This window comes from Nerophis ophidion, linkage group LG15 (genome assembly GCF_033978795.1).
Source record: "Nerophis ophidion isolate RoL-2023_Sa linkage group LG15, RoL_Noph_v1.0, whole genome shotgun sequence".
Taxonomy (NCBI): Eukaryota; Metazoa; Chordata; class Actinopteri; order Syngnathiformes; family Syngnathidae; genus Nerophis; species Nerophis ophidion.
Window position 1 is genome coordinate 4583860 of NC_084625.1, and position 20040 is coordinate 4603899.

Here is a 20040-nt window from a genome sequence, read left to right on the forward strand (position 1 = left end):
AACTCTAATATTGTGCACATGTGACGCCAACAACACAACTCTAATATTGTGCACATGTGATGCCAACAACACAACTCTAATATTGTGCACATGTGACGCCAACAACACAACTAATATTGTGCACATGTGACGCCAACAACACAACTCTAATATTGTGCACATGTGACGCCAACAACACAACTCTAATATTGTGCACGTGACACCAACAACACAACTCTAATATTGTGCACATGTGACGCCAACAACACAACTCTAATATTGTGCACATGTGACGCCAACAACACAACTCTAATATTGTGCACATGTGACGCCAACAACACAACTCTAATATTGTGCACATGTGACGCCAACAACACAACTCTAATATTGTGCACATGTGACGCCAACAACACAACTCTAATATTGTGCACATGTGACACCAACAACACAACTCTAATATTGTGCACATGTGACGCCAACAACACAACTCTAATATTGTGCACATGTGACACCAACAACACAACTCTAATATTGTGCACGTGACACCAACAACATAACTCTAATATTGTACACATGTGACGCCAACAACACAACTCTAATATTGTACACATGTGACGCCAACAACACAACTCTAATATTGTGCACGTGACACCAACAACACAACTCTAATATTGTGCACATGTGACACCAACAACACAACTCTAATATTGTACACATGTGACGCCAACAACACAACTCTAATATTGTGCACATGTGACGCCAACAACACAACTCTAATATTGTGCACATGTGACGCCAACAACACAACTCTAATATTGTGCACATGTGACACCAACAACACAACTCTAATATTGTACACATGTGACGCCAACAACACAACTCTAATATTGTGCACATGTGATGCCAAAAAAACATATTTTAATGTTGTGCACACGTAACAAAACAACATATTTTAAGGTCGTGCACATGTAACAACAAAACGACATATTTTAATGTTGTGCACGTGCAACAACAGCAAAACAGCATATTTTAATGTTGTGCACACGTAACAAGAAAACAACATATTTTAATGTTGTGCACATGTAACAACAACAAAACAACATATTTTAATGCTGTGCACATGTAACAAGAAAACAGCATATTTTAATATCGTGCACATGTAACAACAACAAAACAATACATTTTAAAGTCGTGCACATGTAACAACAAAACGACATATTTTAATGTTGTGCAGGTGCAACAGCAGCAAAACAGCATATTTTAATGTTGTGCACACGTAACAACAAGAAAACAACATATTTTAATGTTGTGCAGGTGCAACAACAGCAAAACAGCATATTTTAATGTTGTGCACACGTAACAACAAGAAAACATATTTTAATGTTGTGCACATGTAACAAGAAAACAACATATTTTAATGTTGTGCACACGTGACAACAAGAAAACATATTTTAATGTTGTGCACATGTAACAACAAGAAAACAACATATTTTAATGGTGTGCACACCTAACAACAAGAAAACAACATATTTTAATGTTGTGCACACGTGACAACAAGAAAACAACATATTTTAATGTAGCGCACAGGTAACAACAAGAAAACAGCATATTTTAATGTTGTGCACATGTAACAACAAGAAAACAACATATTTTAATGTTGTGCACACGTGACAACAAGAAAACATATTTTAATGTTGTGCACATGTAACAACAAGAAAACAACATATTTTAATGGTGTGCACACCTAACAACAAGAAAACAACATATTTTAATGTTGTGCACACGTGACAACAAGAAAACAACATATTTTAATGTAGTGCACAGGTAACAACAAGAAAACAGCATATTTTAATGTTGTGCACATGTAACAACAAGAAAACAACATATTTTAATGTCGTGCACATGTAACAACAAGAAAACAACATATTTTAATGTTGTGCACACGTAACAAGAAAACAACATATTTTAATGTTGTGCACATGTAACAACAAGAAAACAACATATTTTAATGTTGTGCACATGTAACAACAAGAAAACAACATATTTTAATGTTGTGCACATGTAACAACAAGAAAACAACATATTTTAATGTTGTGCACATGTAACAACAACAAAACATATTTTAATGTTGTGCACATGTAACAACAAGAAAACAACATATTTTAATGTAGTGCACACGTAACAACAACAAAACATATTTTAATGTTGTGCACATGTAACAACAAGAAAACAACATATTTTAATGTTGTGCACATGTAACAAGAAAACAACATATTTTAATGTTGTGCACACGTAACAACAAGAAAACAACATATTTTAATGTTGTGCACATGTAACAACAAGAAAACAACATATTTCAATGTTGTGCACACGTAACAACAAGAAAACAACATATTTTAATGTTGTGCACATGTAACAACAATAAAACAACATATTTTAATGTTGTGCACATGTAACAACAAGAAAACAACATATTTTAATGTTGTGCACATGTAACAACAAGAAAACAACATATTTTAATGTTGTGCACATGTAACAACAAGAAAACAACATATTTTAATGTTGTGCACATGTAACAACAACAAAACATATTTTAATGTTGTGCACATGTAACAACAAGAAAACAACATATTTTAATGTAGTGCACACGTAACAACAACAACACATATTTTAATGTTGTGCACATGTAACAACAAGAAAACAACATATTTTAATGTTGTGCACATGTAACAACAAGAAAACAACATATTTTAATGTTGTGCACACGTAACAACAAGAAAACAACATATTCTAATGTTGTGCACATGTAACAACAAGAAAACAACATATTTTAATGTTGTGCACATGTAACAACAAGAAAACAACATATTTTAATGTTGTGCACACGTAACAACAAGAAAACAACATATTTTAATGTTGTGCACATGTAACAACAACAAAACATATTTTAATGTTGTGCACATGTAACAACAAGAAAACAACATATTTTAATGTAGTGCACACGTAACAACAAAACATATTTTAATGCTGTGCACATGTAACAACAAGAAAACAACATATTTTAATGTTGTGCACATGTAACAACAAGAAAACAACATATTTTAATGTAGTGCACATGTAACAACAAGAAAACAACATATTTTAATGTTGTGCACATGTAACAACAAGAAAACAACATATTTTAATGTTGTGCACATGTAACAAGAAAACAACATATTTTAATGTTGTGCACATGTAACAACAACAAAACATATTTTAATGTTGTGCACATGTAACAACAAGAAAACAACATATTTTAATGTAGTGCACACGTAACAACAACAAAACATATTTTAATGTTGTGCACATGTAACAAGAAAACAACATATTTTAATGTTGTGCACACGTAACAACAAGAGAACAACATATTTTAATGTTGTGCACATGTAACAAGAAAACAACATATTTTAATGTTGTGCACATGTAACAACAACAAAACATATTTTAATGTTGTGCACATGTAACAACAAGAAAACAACATATTTTAATGTAGTGCACACGTAACAACAACAAAACATATTTTAATGTTGTGCACATGTAACAACAAGAAAACAACATATTTTAATGTTGTGCACATGTAACAACAAGAAAACAACATATTTTAATGTTGTGCACACGTAACAACAAGAAAACAACATATTTTAATGTTGTGCACATGTAACAACAAGAAAACAACATATTTTAATGTTGTGCACACGTAACAACAAGAAAACAACATATTTTAATGTTGTGCACATGTAACAACAAGAAAACAACATATTTTAATGTTGTGCACACGTAACAACAAGAAAACAACATATTTTAATGTTGTGCACATGTAACAACAACAAAACATATTTTAATGTTGTGCACATGTAACAACAAGAAAACAACATATTTTAATGTAGTGCACACGTAACAACAACAAAACATATTTTAATGTTGTGCACATGTAACAACAAGAAAACAACATATTTTAATGTTGTGCACATGTAACAAGAAAACAACATATTTTAATGTTGTGCACACGTAACAACAAGAAAACAACATATTTTAATGTTGTGCACATGTAACAACAAGAAAACAACATATTTCAATGTTGTGCACACGTAACAACAAGAAAACAACATATTTTAATGTTGTGCACATGTAACAACAATAAAACAACATATTTTAATGTTGTGCACATGTAACAACAAGAAAACAACATATTTTAATGTTGTGCACATGTAACAACAAGAAAACAACATATTTTAATGTTGTGCACATGTAACAACAAGAAAACAACATATTTTAATGTTGTGCACATGTAACAACAACAAAACATATTTTAATGTTGTGCACATGTAACAACAAGAAAACAACATATTTTAATGTAGTGCACACGTAACAACAACAACACATATTTTAATGTTGTGCACATGTAACAACAAGAAAACAACATATTTTAATGTTGTGCACATGTAACAACAAGAAAACAACATATTTTAATGTTGTGCACACGTAACAACAAGAAAACAACATATTCTAATGTTGTGCACATGTAACAACAAGAAAACAACATATTTTAATGTTGTGCACATGTAACAACAAGAAAACAACATATTTTAATGTTGTGCACACGTAACAACAAGAAAACAACATATTTTAATGTTGTGCACATGTAACAACAACAAAACATATTTTAATGTTGTGCACATGTAACAACAAGAAAACAACATATTTTAATGTAGTGCACACGTAACAACAAAACATATTTTAATGCTGTGCACATGTAACAACAAGAAAACAACATATTTTAATGTTGTGCACATGTAACAACAAGAAAACAACATATTTTAATGTAGTGCACATGTAACAACAAGAAAACAACATATTTTAATGTTGTGCACATGTAACAACAAGAAAACAACATATTTTAATGTTGTGCACATGTAACAAGAAAACAACATATTTTAATGTTGTGCACATGTAACAACAACAAAACATATTTTAATGTTGTGCACATGTAACAACAAGAAAACAACATATTTTAATGTAGTGCACACGTAACAACAACAAAACATATTTTAATGTTGTGCACATGTAACAAGAAAACAACATATTTTAATGTTGTGCACACGTAACAACAAGAGAACAACATATTTTAATGTTGTGCACATGTAACAAGAAAACAACATATTTTAATGTTGTGCACATGTAACAACAACAAAACATATTTTAATGTTGTGCACATGTAACAACAAGAAAACAACATATTTTAATGTAGTGCACACGTAACAACAACAAAACATATTTTAATGTTGTGCACATGTAACAACAAGAAAACAACATATTTTAATGTTGTGCACATGTAACAACAAGAAAACAACATATTTTAATGTTGTGCACACGTAACAACAAGAAAACAACATATTTTAATGTTGTGCACATGTAACAACAAGAAAACAACATATTTTAATGTTGTGCACACGTAACAACAAGAAAACAACATATTTTAATGTTGTGCACATGTAACAACAAGAAAACAACATATTTTAATGTTGTGCACACGTAACAACAAGAAAACAACATATTTTAATGTTGTGCACACGTAACAACAAGAAAACAACATATTTTAATGTTGTGCACACGTAACAACAAGAAAACAACATATTTTAATGTTGTGCACACGTAACAACAAGAAAACAACATATTTTAATGTTGTGCACACGTGACAACAAGAAAACAACATATTTTAATGTTGTGCACAGGTAACAACAATAAAAGACTGACCAGGGTGCAAACTTGGTGGAATAATCGGCGCCCAGTAGTCCGTTACGTGTCTCCTTGTAGGACGCCACTGCATCCTGCGGGCAGGACGTGAGGTGAGTGCCAGCAGGTGGCGTGGTTGTGTGACTATGACAGGAAGTTGCACTCACCGTGTCCCAGAAATAATGTTGCAGTCTGAGCGCCGCCTGACTTTCGCCGCCTGCACACGGGAAGGCGGAGCGAGGGTCCTGGGCGGCGGGCTCTGTGGCGACACATCAAGGATGAGACGATAAGCAAAACAAAAGTGGCGGCGAACATCCACCTGTCTGCTGCAGGTCCGCCATGCTGGGGATGAGTCCCTCCTGCAGGCCCTGGGGGAGGGGCTTAAGGCGGTCCGGGGTCGGGAACTCGGGCCTGACCTGACTTCTGGACTCCACTTCCTTCCGGAACTGAGTGTAGACGTCAGGAAGCCTGCACAGAGAAGCGGCAGTGACACCTGCTGGCATGGGAGGGCATTGCAACACTCTGTGGCGATCCAATTAAATAAACCTATACAAATAATCATATAAATATATAAATGCCGCCAAATTACTATTTTTTTTTTTTTTTAAATCAGATTAATTACACTTTTAAATTCAGATTAATCTCAGTAAATTATTTACTTACATATTTTTAATAGAAAATAGAAAAATATATTTTTCCGTTTTCTATTAGGAAAATATATATTTTTTAATAGAAAATAGAAAAATATATTTTTCTATTTTCTATTAAAAAAGAAAAATATATTTTTCTATTTTCTATTAAAAAAGAAAAACATTTTTCTTTTTTTAATAGAAAAAAAGAAAAATCTTTTTTTAGAAAAAAAAAAAAAAATTAATGAAAAAAAACAATTGTTTTTAACCAAAAAAGGATTCGCAAGTAATAACATTAATTTAATTATTATAAAAAAATTTTGCATGTAAAATAATTTTCCTCAATTATAAAAACATCCACATGTTTTTTAATTGAGGAAAATTGTTATTTAACATAATTAAAAACATTAAGTAAAATAATTTTTTACACAATTTATTTTACATAAAATATGTAAAATAAAATTATTTTACATAATTTATTTTAAATACAAATTATGTAAAATATAATTTTGACACAAATTTGCATTTGTGTCAATATCATTTTCTGACAAATGATATTGACACAAATTTGTCAATATAATTTGTCAAAATATTGACACATTTGCATTTGTGTCAAAATTTTGACACAAATGCAAATTTGTGTCAAAATATTGGCACAAATAAGAAAGATAAGGGATTTCCCAGAATTATCCTAGTAAATGTGTTTAAAAACACCGGAATACTTCTCAATGCTATCGCGGTTTTTTTTTTAACATTTTTTTTTTTTTTTCGTAGTCCGTCGCTATCAATATCCTCAAACACGAATCTTTCATCCTCGCTCAAATTAATGGGGAAATTGTCATTTTTCCGGTCCGAATAGGACTTTTTGTTGGAGGCTCCCATTAAAAACAATGTGAATATGTGAGGAGCCACCACACTTGTGACATCATCGACTGCCACTTCCGGTAAAGGCAGGGCTTTTCTCTTAGCACCGAAAGTTGCAAACTTTATCCTGGATGTTCTCTACTAAATCCTTTCAGCAAAAATATGTTAATATGGCGAAATGATGAAGTATGACATAGAATGGAGCTGCTATCCCCGTTTAAATAAGAACATCTCATTTCAGTAGGCCTTTAAAAGCTCTAACAGAGAACAAAGTATGAGAAGTGAATGTGCTCACTAGTCCAACAATGTATTGTAAGTTAACTTCAAAAGAATGTGTTATTTTATTGATGTGTTCACCCCTCACACGTTAATGTTTCATGTGAGCGTGTTATTATGAAGGATGACATCATCACCTGGAGATGTGCGGAAAGGGCAGGTCGTCCAGGTGGTAGAGGGTGGAGCCCCAGCAGGTGTGCACTTTCACCTTCATGCCGGCGCACACCTCCTTCACGCCTCTCTCCACCGCCAGCTCCTCGGACGTCACCTGCCACGCCGCCAAAAAGACACGCAAGGTCACAAGGAGTCCAAAAGTCGCATTTTCTACGCTGGATAAAGGGGAGCGGGACAACCTCCTGCTGGAAAACCACGGCGCTGACCGAGCCCAGCTGCTGGATCAGCTCACTGACCACTTCCTCGGGCTTGCCCCGTCTCACCACCAGGTTGCTGGCACACACACACACACACACACTCATTAAAAGGAGCGCCACCAGTTTCATGATCAATCAAATAACGAGACAGGGACGACAGACAAAATATTTCTGACAAATATTCCAAACTTTGTGTGAATATCTTGACTAATAGATGGTTATGTAAGTCAAGAAGAGCAGGCAGCGGCTCACACATTCTCATACTTTCTGGAACATCCAAAAATGTCTTAACTATAATCTACATGAAGGATGCCAGAATTGTTTCTATTTAAATGTAGACAATATTTAAATGTATTAAATCCATAAAGTGTTATAAAATGGAGTAGATAAGTTATTGTGATGTAGAGAAATTAAATTTTATTTTGAAAAAAAATGTTAATGCTCTCTTGGACACATTTTATTTAAATGTTGACAATATTGCAAAGTCTTAAATCCATAAAGTGTTATAAAATGGAGTAGATGAGTTATTGTGATGTAGAGAAATGACATTTTATTTTGAAATAAAATGTTAATGCTCCTCTTACACACATTTTCTTTAAATGTTGACAACATTTCAATGTATTAAATCCATAAAGTGTTATAAAATGGAGTAGACGAATTATTGTGATGCAGAGAAATTACATTTTATTTTGAAATAAAATGTTAATGCTCCTCTTAGACACATTTTCTTTAAATGTTGAAATTATTTCAATGTATTAAATGCATAAAGTGTTATAAAATACATTAAAATGGAGTAGATGAGTTATTTCAATGCAGAGAAATGTAATTTTATTATGAAATAAAATGTTAATGCTCCTCTTTGACACATTTTATTTAAATGTTGAAATTATTTCAATGTATTAAATGCATAAAGTGTTATAAAATACATTAAAATGGAGTAGATGAGTTATTTCAATGCATAGAAATGTAATTTTATTATGAAATAAAATGTTAATGCTCCTCTTTGACACATTTTATTTAAATGTTGACAATATTTCAAAACATTAAATCCATAAAGTGTTATAAAATGGAGTAGATGAGTTATTGTGATGTATAGAAATGACATTTTATTTTGAAATAAAATGTTAATGCTCCTCTTAGACACATTTTATTTAAATGTTGACAATATTTCTATGTATTAAATCCATAAAGTGTTATAAAATGGTATAAAATAGAGTAGATGAGTTATTGTGATTTTGAGAAATTACATTTTATTTTGAAAAAAAATGTTAATGCTCCTCTTGGACATATTTTATTTAAATGTAGACAATATTTCAATGCATTAAATGCATAAAGTGTTATAAGATGGTATTAAATGGAGTAGCTGAGTTATTGTGATTCAAAGAAATGACATTTTATTTTGAAATAAAATGTTAATGCTCCTCTTGGACACATTTGATTTAAATGTTGACAATATTTCAAAGTCTTAAATCCATAAAGTGTTATAAAATGGAGTAGATGAGTTATTGTGATGCAGAGAAATGACATTTTATTTTGAAATACAAATGTTAATGCTCCTCTTAGACACATGTTATTTATATGTTGACAATATTTCAATGTATTAAAATCAAAAAGTGTTATAAAATGGTATAAAATAGAATAGATGAGTTATTGTGATGTGGAGAAATGACATTTTATTTTGAAATAAAATGTTAATGCTCCTCTTAGACACATTTGATTTTATATGTATTAAATGCATTAAGTGTTATAAAATACAGTAAAATGGAATAGATGAATTATTGTGATGCAGAGAAATGACATTTTATTTTGAAATAAAATGTTAATGCTCCTCTTAGACACATTTTATTTAAATGTAGACAATATTTCAATATATTAAATGCATAAAGTGTTATAAGATGGTATTAAATGGAGTAGATGAGTTATTGTGATGTAGAAAAATGACATTTTATTTTGAAATAAAATGTTAATGCTCCTCTTAGACACATTTTATTTAAATGCTGACAATATTTCAATGTATTAAATCCATAGTGTTATAAAATACAGTAAAATGGAGTAGATGAGTTATTGCGATGCAGAGACATTTAATTTTATTTTGAAATAAAATGTTATGATCTCTTAGACACATTTTATTTAAATGTTGACAATATTTCAAAGTAATTAAATCCATAAAGTGTTATAAAATGGAGTAGATGAATTATTGTGATGCAGAGAAATTTTATTTTATTTTGAAATAAAATGTTAATGCTCCTCTTAGACACATTTAATTTAAATGTTGACAATATTTCAATGTATTAAATCCACAAAGTGTTATAAAATGGTATAAAAGAGTACATGAGTTATTGTGATGCAGAGAAATTACATTTTATTTTGAAATAAAATGTTAATGCTCCTCTTAGACACATTTTCTTTAAATGTTGACATTATTTCAATGTATTAAATGCATAAAGTGTTATAAAATACAGTAAAATTGAGTAGATGAGTTATTTCGATGCAGAGAAATTTTATTTTATTTTGAAATAAAATGTTAGTGCTCCTCTTAGACACATTTTAATTAAATGTTGACAATATTTCAAAGTCTTGAATCCATAAAGTGTTATAAAATGGAGTAGATGAGTTATTGTGATGTAGAGAAATGACATTTTATTTTGAAATAAAATGTTAATGCTCCTCTTAGACACATTTTATTTAAATGTTGACAATATTTCAAAGTAATTAAATCCATAAAGTGTTATAAAATGGTATTAAATGGAGTAGCTGAGTTAATGTGATGTGGAAAAATTACATTTTATTTTGAAATAAAATGTTAATGCTCCTCTTACACGCACGTAATAAAGTTGTTTGATGATAAAATGAATGCAACATCAAACATTATGTCACTACTAGTCCCACCTTTCCTAAAAGATGATTAAAAAAACAACTTGTCCAGATGTTTACTGACATAATATTCATCTTTAAATTACTTTTATTGTCAATTAAAATCGGTTATCAGCCTCCTTCACGGCTATATGGTATCGTATCGGTTTTTAAAAAAAACTTATGGGTGGATGTTTAAAAATGCAACATGCAGGTTTGATCCTTAAATAAAAGTGACAAATAAACATAAAATATTAAAGACCTACTGAAAGCCACTACTAGCCACCACGCAGTCTGATAGTTTATATATCAATGATGAAATATTAACATTGCAACACATGCCAATACGGCCGCTTTAGTTTACTAAATTGCAATTTTAAATTTCCCGGGAGTTTCGTCTTGAAAACGTTGTGTAATGATGACGTGTACGCAATACGTCACGCGTTTTTAGGAAGTATGAGCGCTGCACACACACATACAGCTAAAAGTTGTCTGCTTTAACGGCATAATTACACAGTAATTTGGACATCTGTGTTGCTGAATCTTTTGCAATTTGTTCAATTAATAATGGAGACGTCAAAGAAGAAAGATGTAGGTGGGAAGCTTTAGCCTTTAGCCACACAAACACACGGTGATTCCTTGTTCAAAATTCCTGGAGCTGAAACTTTACTATGGATCAGAGCGCGGTCAAGCAGACATGGATCCCAACCGAATGTCAACCAGCAGGTTTCGGTGAGAAAATTGTGGTTAAAAAGTCAGTTCTTACAGGAGAAAAGCTGAGCTTGTGCCGTCGACTCCCCTGAGACACTGTGCGTCAACACCCGGCCGTGGAGACACACTTCCGACTATCAGGTACTATTAAACTCACTAAAACACTAGCAACACAATAGGAAGATAAGGGATATCCCACAATTATCCTAGTAAATGTGTCTAAAAACATCGGAATCCGTCCCAATGCAATCGTGTTTTTTTTTTTTTAACTCTTTTTTTTTTTTCCTAGTCCGTCGCTATCAATATCCTCAAACACAAATCTTTCATCCTCGCTCAAATTAATTGGGAAATTGTCGTTTTCTCGGTCCGAATAGCACTTTTTGTTGGAGGCTCCCATTAAAAACAAAGTGAATATGTGAGGAGCCATCATACTTGTGACATCATCGTCTGCCACTTCCGGTACAGGCAAGGCTTTTCTCTTAGCACCGAAAGTTGCGAACTTTATCCTGGATGTTCTCTACTAAATCCTTTCAGCAAAAACATGGCAATATGGCGAAATGATGAAGTATGAGACATAGAATGGACCTGCTATCCCCGTTTCAATAAGATTGTTTATTACCTTCCCTTGTTGACCAAGGTCTTCCTCAGGTCTTGGATACTTTCCAGCAAGAAGCGCAGGCGGAAAGGTCCGGTCTTTGGCAGCTTGAAGTTGTGTGTTCCCACATAATGTCGGGGGTCAAAGCAGTACAGCGGCACCATGTGGTCGCTGTGTTTCATGGCAAAGTGGAACACCTGCAAACAAAACATCTCATTTTTATTGGACTAAACACAATATGTTCATGATTTTATTGTCCTAATATTCACTATATGAAGGAATAATACACAATATGATTTTATTCTACTATACACAATATATTCATGATTTTATGGTCCTAATATTCACTATATGAAGGAATAATACACAATATATTAAACATGATTTTATTGGACTATACACAATATATTCATGATTTTATTGTCCTAAAATTCATTATATGAAGGAATAATACACAATATATTAAACATGATTTTATTGTACTAAACACAATATACTAAACATGATTTTATTGTACTAAACACAATATATTAAACATGATTTTATTCGACTTAACACAATATATTCATAATTTTATTGTACTAAACACAATATATTAAACATGATTTTATTCGACTAAACAATATATTCATGATTTTATTGTTCTAATATTCACTATATGAAGGAATAATACACAATATATTAAACATGATTTTATTGTACTGAACACAATATATTAAACATGATTTTATTGTACTAAACACAATATATTAAACATGATTTTATTGTACTGAACACAATACATTAAACATGATTTTATTGTACTAAACACAATATATTAAACATGATTTTATTGTCCTAGTGATATTCACTATATGAAGGAATAATGCACAATATATTAAACATGATTTTATCGTACTATACACAATATATTAAACATGATTTTATTGTACTATACACAATATATTAAACATGATTTTATTGTACTAAACACAATATATTAAACATGATTTTATTGTACTATACACAATATATTCATGATTTTATTGTCCTAATATTCACTATATGAAGGAATAATACACAATATATTAAACATGATTTTATTGTACTAAACACAATATATTCATGATTTTATTGTCCTAATATTCACTATATGAAGGAATAATACACAATATATTAAACATGATTTTATTGGACTAAACACAATATGTTCCATGATTTTATTGTCCTAATATTCACTTTATGAAGGAATAATACACACTATAACAATTTTTTTATCGTGCTGTACACAATATATTCAGGATTTTATTGTCCCAAGATTCACTATGTAAAGGAATAATACACGTTCGAAATGATTTTATTGTAATATTCACAATATATCCACAATTTTATTGTCTTAATATTCACTATATAAATTAATATTTTACTGTAGTAAACAATATATTAAATATTATTTTATTGTCCTATACATTGTATAAGGGAATATATTATTTTAATACACAATATATTAATGATTTTGTCCTAATATTCACTATATGAAGGAATATTTTATTGTAATACACAACATATTAAAGGTTGATTTTATTGTATTATACATTATATAAAGGAATATTTTATTGTAATACACAATATACTAAAGCTTGATTTTATGGTATTATACATTATATAAGGGAATATTTTATTGTAATACACAATGTATTAAATATGATTTTATTGAACTATACATTATATATTAAAGATGCTGTTATTATCCTAGTAAACACTATATTAAGAAATATTTTGTTGTAATACAGACTATATTAAAGATGATTTTATTGTATTATACATTATATAAGAGAGTATTTTTTACATAATATATTAATTATGATTTTAAAGCACTATACATTATACATGGGAATATTTTATTGTAATACATAATATATTGAAGATGATTTTCTTGTCCTAATATTCACTATATGAAGGAATAATACACAATATATTAAACTTGATTTTATTCTACCATACACAATATATTCAAGATTTTATTGTCCTAATAGTATTCACTATTTAAAAGGAACATTTTGTTGTAATACACAATATATCAAAGATGATTTTATTGTACTGCACATTATATAAGGGAATATTTTGTGGTAATACACAATATATTAAATATGATTTTATTATACTATACACAATATATTAAAGATGGTGTTATTGTCCTAGTAAACACTATATAAAGGAATATTTTGTTGTAATACACAATACATTAAAGATGATTTTATTGTCCTAGTATACCCAAATTAAGGGAATATGTTATTGTAATACACAATATTTGAAGGGTATTGTATTGTACTAAACATTATATAAGGGAATATTTTATTGTAATACAAGATATATTAAATATGATTGTATTGTACTATACATTATATAAGGGAATATTTTATTGTACTGTACAATATATCAGGAAACATTTTATTGTACTATACAATATATTCCGGAATATTTTATTGCACCATACAAGATATTCTGGAATATTTTACTGAATTATACAATATATTTCAGAATTTTAATATACCAAACAATACATTAAGGAATATTTTATTGTACTATACGATATATTAGGGAATATCTTATTGTACTGTACAATATATTACATCCTATTGTATTGTACTTTACATTATATTACAGAATACTTTTTGTACTATATAATATAATCAAGATTATTTTAATGCACTATACAATATATTAAAAAACATTTTTTATTGTATTAATTATTTAAATACTATAAATATATTAAACATTATTTTATTGGTACTATACAATATATAATGGAATATTTCATTGTACTATACAATATATTACAGAATATTTTTGTACTATACAATATAATACGATCAAGATTATTTTACTGTACTAAACGATTGATATTAAAGAATATTTTTTTATTATATTATGGATTTTTTATTGCACTATAAATATATTAAACATTATTTTATTGTACTATACAATATATTATGGATTTTTTTATTGTACTATACAATACATTATGGGATATTATATTGGATTATACAATACATTATTGAATATGTTATTGTACTAAACAATATTTTATGGAATATTTTATTGTATATTAAAACATATTGGGAATTATTTCAAATTCAAATACAATTGCAGCCCTTGTCGGCTGACAACAGCAAACTTGTTGACAAACAAGTATTTTATTTTTGAGGGACAACAGGAAGTGAAAATAAGACTTCAATATAAACAAGGTTGAGTTGTTACTTACCACAAACAGTCAGTGTTTATACTTTCACTGCCTTCACAGGAAATGTACAATTTATTGTGAAAGTCTATACCGGAACTTCCTGTTTATGTTTGGCTGGAGTTCGAGCGCCACACGAGTCTGACAACGATGATGATGTTGTAACGTCAAAAGATGGAGATAACTGTTTTAATGACATTCACAACAACATTTTACTGTTATTTTACGACAAGCAGACACAGCGGAAATGTGTCCCGTGAAAAACCGTCAGGCAGGAACCCTCTACACCTACACTTTGGTTCCGTGGGTTAATTATGAAAACCCACTACAATGTAAACGAATCAAAAGTTACCAAATGATTCAAGACAATGTCACAAAAATGTTGTTTTACATGCAAAATGTTTTTATAATTAAATAATTTTCTTACAAGCGAATCCTGTTTTTAAATTTTTTTTTTACTTGCAAATATTTTTTGATTAGATACATTTTTTTTACTTGCTAATCAACTTTTTTAATGAAAGGAAATTGTTTTTTTTTAACTTGCGAATGTGGAAAATTGTTATTTTAGATGCAAAACGTATTTATAATTAATTTTTTTTTACTTGCGAATCCTTTTTTGATTAAAAAAAATGTTTTTTACTTGCAAATATTTTTTAATTAAAGATACATTTTTTTTTACTGCAAATTGACTTTTTTAATTAAGAAAAGTTTTTTGGGGCTTGCGAACGTTTTATTTTAATTGAAGAAAATTGCTAAAAAAGTAAATTTGCACGAAAAAAATTATCTTTAGTAAAAAAAATATTTGCAAGTAAAAAAACATTTTTATTTTCTCAAAAAAGGATTTGCAAGTAAACATTTTTCTCATTTTACTTCAATCAAAAACAATTTACAGGTAAAAAAAATGTATCTTTAATTAAAAAAATATTTGCAAGTAAAAAAACATATTTTTTTTAAATCAAAAAAGGATTCGCAAGTTAAAAAAATATATTTACTTCAATTAAAAACAATTTACAGGTAAAAAAATGTATCTTTAATCCCCAAAAATTTGCAAGTAAAAAAAATATTTATCAAAAAAGGATTTGCAAGTAAAAAAAAAAAAAAGTTTTACTTCAATTAAAAACAATTTACAAGTAAAAAAAAAAATAGATAAAAAAAAATTTAAAAAAATACATATATATATACAATTTTTTTTAAACCAACAAAGAATTCGCAAGTAAAAATTTTTTTTACTTCAATTAAAAACAATTTACAGGTAAATTTTTTTAATCTTTAATCAAAAAAATATTTGCAAATAAAAAAAACATTTTTTAAATCAAAAAAGGATATGCAAGTAAAAAAACTAATGTAATTAAAAAAAACATTTTGCATGTAAAATAACAATTTTCCTTAATTTAAAAAAACATTCACAAGTTTAAAAACAAACAAACAATTTTTTTTAATTAAAAAAATTATATTTGCGAGAAAATAAATGTATCTTTAATTAAAAAAAATTTGCAATTAAAAACAATTTTATTTTATCAAAAAAGATTCGCAAGTAAAACATTTTTTTTATTTAATTAAAAACAATTTACAGGTAAACAAATGTACCTTTAATAAAAAAAAAATTGCAAGTAAAAAAAACGTGTTTTTTTTACAAAAAATGATTCGCAAGTTAAAAAACTGTACTTCAATTAAAAACAGTTTACAGGTAAAAAATAATGTATCTTTAATCAAAAAAATATTTGCAAGTAAAAAAAACATTTTCTTTTTAATCAAAAAAGGATACGGATACGCAAGTAAAAAAAAAAAAAAGTATAAAATCATTTTACATGTAAAATAACAATTTTCCTCAATTAAAAAAAACATTCACAAGTTTAAAAACAAACAAACACTTTACTTTGATTAAAAGTGTAAATTTGGAAGAGAAAATATGTATCTTTAATTAAAAAAATATTTGCAAGTAAAAAAAAAACATTTTTATTTCATCAAAAAAGGATTCGCAAGTAAAACAAAAAAAATACTTTTAATAAAAAACAATTTACAGGTAAAATAGCAATTTTGCTTAATAAAAAAAAACGATTTGCCAGTAGGAGCGAACGCACGCAGTCACAATAATAGAAAAGCGCGATATAAAATCCAATTCCTTATTTTTATTATTATTATTAGACCATAACACGTGTCGTTTTACAGCACGTATGCATTTTGAGCTCAGCGTAATACTTTTATTCTGAAAGACCATACCGGAAATACCAGCTGCTAAGTTAGCCAAAGCTAGCTGCGCTAAACTACTTTTAACGGCAATTATGTCCATAAAGCAAGGAAACAGTCTTGAGAAATGTCAGTAAAAGGTTACAAAAAGCTCATTTAAACACCGCCGTGTGGTCAAATAGTGACAGTTTAAGTCCGGGACTGAAATGGGATCTTACCTCGTTGTCGTGAAGTCTTAAGTCGTTCCTCAGCAAACAAATAATAGTCCGCGAAGCAGACATGATTTTTATTTTATTTTCTTGTGTCAAAGTCCTAAAACAACCTTTGTCATGTCCGTCAGATGCAGCAGCTGCTTCTTATTCTTCTTGTTCTGCTGCTTCTGCTGCTGCCTTGCTCAGAGGCTGAGGCGGTCACGTGGTCTAAGTCCTTACCAAACAGACTTTTCATAAGAGGCGTTTTTTTTTTTACCTCTTTATAACATTAAACAAAATCATCCTAACTTACGAGTTTTGAGTGGCTCAATAAACAAATTATTATTACAATTATTATTAAAAAATTACATTTGAGGAAATGTTTAGCGTTTCTATTTCTTTTATTTGGAGTATGTGGATGTCATTCTAAATGTGTCCAGTAGGGGGCAGTCATTAAAAGAATGGATTCTTCTTCATCTTGATTCTAAATCGAGCTCTGACTCACAGCTCCGCCTGTCGTCGTAAAGTGGGAACTACAGGTGCTCTGACTGCAACTTTGTTTTATTTTCCTGTCAAATGTTTTAACTTGAAGACATTTTTTTTTACACTTGCCAATTTTTTTTTACTTGCGAATTTTTTTTTTAATAGAAAGTTTATTTTTACAAGCAAATATATTTTTTTATTAAAAGTAAATAATAATTTACTTGCAATTTTTTCAAATTCTAGAAAAAAATGTAAACCTGAAAATTATTTTTTTAAATAAATATTTTCTAATACAGTTTTTTTTATTAAATATATTAAAAATAATTTTATTGTATAAACACAATGTATTAATGATTTTATTGTCCTAATATTCAGTATATGAAGGAATAATACACATTAAAAATTATTTTATTGTAAAATTCACAATATATCCACGATTTTATTGTCCTAATATTCATTATATAAAGTAATATTTTATTGTAGTACACAATATATTAAAAAATATTTTATTGTCCTATACATTGTATAAGGAAATATTTTATTGTAATACAATATATTAATGATTTTATTTTATTGTCCTAATATTCAGCATATGAAGGAATAATACACATTAATAATTATTTTATTGTAAAATTCACAATATATCCACAATTTTATTGTCCAAATATTCACTGTATAAATATTTTATTGTAATAAACAATATATTATATTTTATTGTCCTATAAATTGTATAAAGAAATATTTTATTGTAATACACAATATATTCATGATTTTATTGTCCTAATATTCACTATATGAAGGAATAATTTATTTTAATGCACAGTATATTAAAGGTTAATTTTATTGTATTATACATTATATAAGGGAATATTTTGTTGTAATACACAATAAATTGATGATTTTATTGTACTATACATTATATAAGAGAATATTTTATACACAATATAGTAAATATAATTTTATAGCACTATACATTTTACATGGGAATATTTTGTTGTAATACACACTATATTAAAATGTAACCTGCAAACTGTTTTTAATTAAATATTTTCTAATACTGTTTTTTTGATTAAAGTAAATCTTTTTTGATGAAAGAAAATTGTAGCCTGTATGTTAAGTAAAGCACTGTACAAGTATTAAGTAAACAATGAAATATATAACTGGGCTAGATCAGAAGAAACTAAATTCAGCTCTAGGAGTGGAGAGTAATGAAGACTGAACACCGGTTTTAAGTTTAAATGGTACCAAATTATATTATCAATCAATCAATCAATGTCTACTTATATAGCCCTAAATCACTAGTGTCTCAAAGGGCTGCACAAACCACTACGACATCCTCGGTAGGCCCACATAAGGGCAAGGAAAAACTCACACCCAGTGGGACGTCGGTGACAATGATGACTATGAGAACCTTGGAGAGGAGGAAACCAATGGATGTCGAGCGGGTCTAACATGATACTGTGAAAGTTCAATCCATAATGGATCCAACACAGTCGCGAGAGTCCAGTCCAAAGCGGATCCGACACAGCAGCGAGAGTCCCGTTCACAGCGGAGCCAGCAGGAAACCATCCCAAGCGGAGGCGGATCAGCAGCGCAGAGATGTCCCCAGCCGATACACAGGCGAGCAGTACATGGCCACCGGATCGGACCGGACTCCCTCCACAAGGGAGAGTGGGACATTGAAGAAAAAGAAAAGAAGCGGCAGATCAACTGGTCTAAAAAGGGAGTCTATTAAAGGCTAGAGTATACAAATGAGTTTTAAGGTGAGACTTAAATGCTTCTACTGAGGTGGCATCTCGAACTGTTACCGGGAGGGCATTCCAGAGTACTGGAGCCCGAAATGAAAAAGCTCTATAGCCCGCAGACTTTTTTTGGGCTTTGGGAATCACTAATAAGCCGGAGTCCTTTG

The 20040-nt window shown here is 29.4% G+C and overlaps 1 protein-coding gene across 4 annotated transcripts in view; it reads right to left on the reverse strand.

The window, feature by feature from the left end:
• Positions 1-17875, reverse strand: part of cry-dash (cryptochrome DASH) — a 43815-nt gene extending 25940 nt beyond the window's left edge. For all 4 annotated transcript variants that reach the window (XM_061921265.1, XM_061921266.1, XM_061921264.1 and 1 more), the window contains exons 1-7: positions 17676-17875; positions 12075-12247; positions 7874-7967; positions 7658-7788; positions 6071-6219; positions 5919-6010; positions 5773-5846 (exon numbers count right to left, since the gene is read on the reverse strand). In XM_061921265.1, coding sequence (XP_061777249.1) covers positions 5773-5846; positions 5919-6010; positions 6071-6219; positions 7658-7788; positions 7874-7967; positions 12075-12247; positions 17676-17738 — 776 coding nt within the window. In that variant the 5' untranslated portion in view covers positions 17739-17875. The remainder of the gene's footprint in view (positions 1-5772; positions 5847-5918; positions 6011-6070; positions 6220-7657; positions 7789-7873; positions 7968-12074; positions 12248-17675) is intronic.
• Between the last annotated feature and the right edge of the window lie 2165 nt (positions 17876-20040).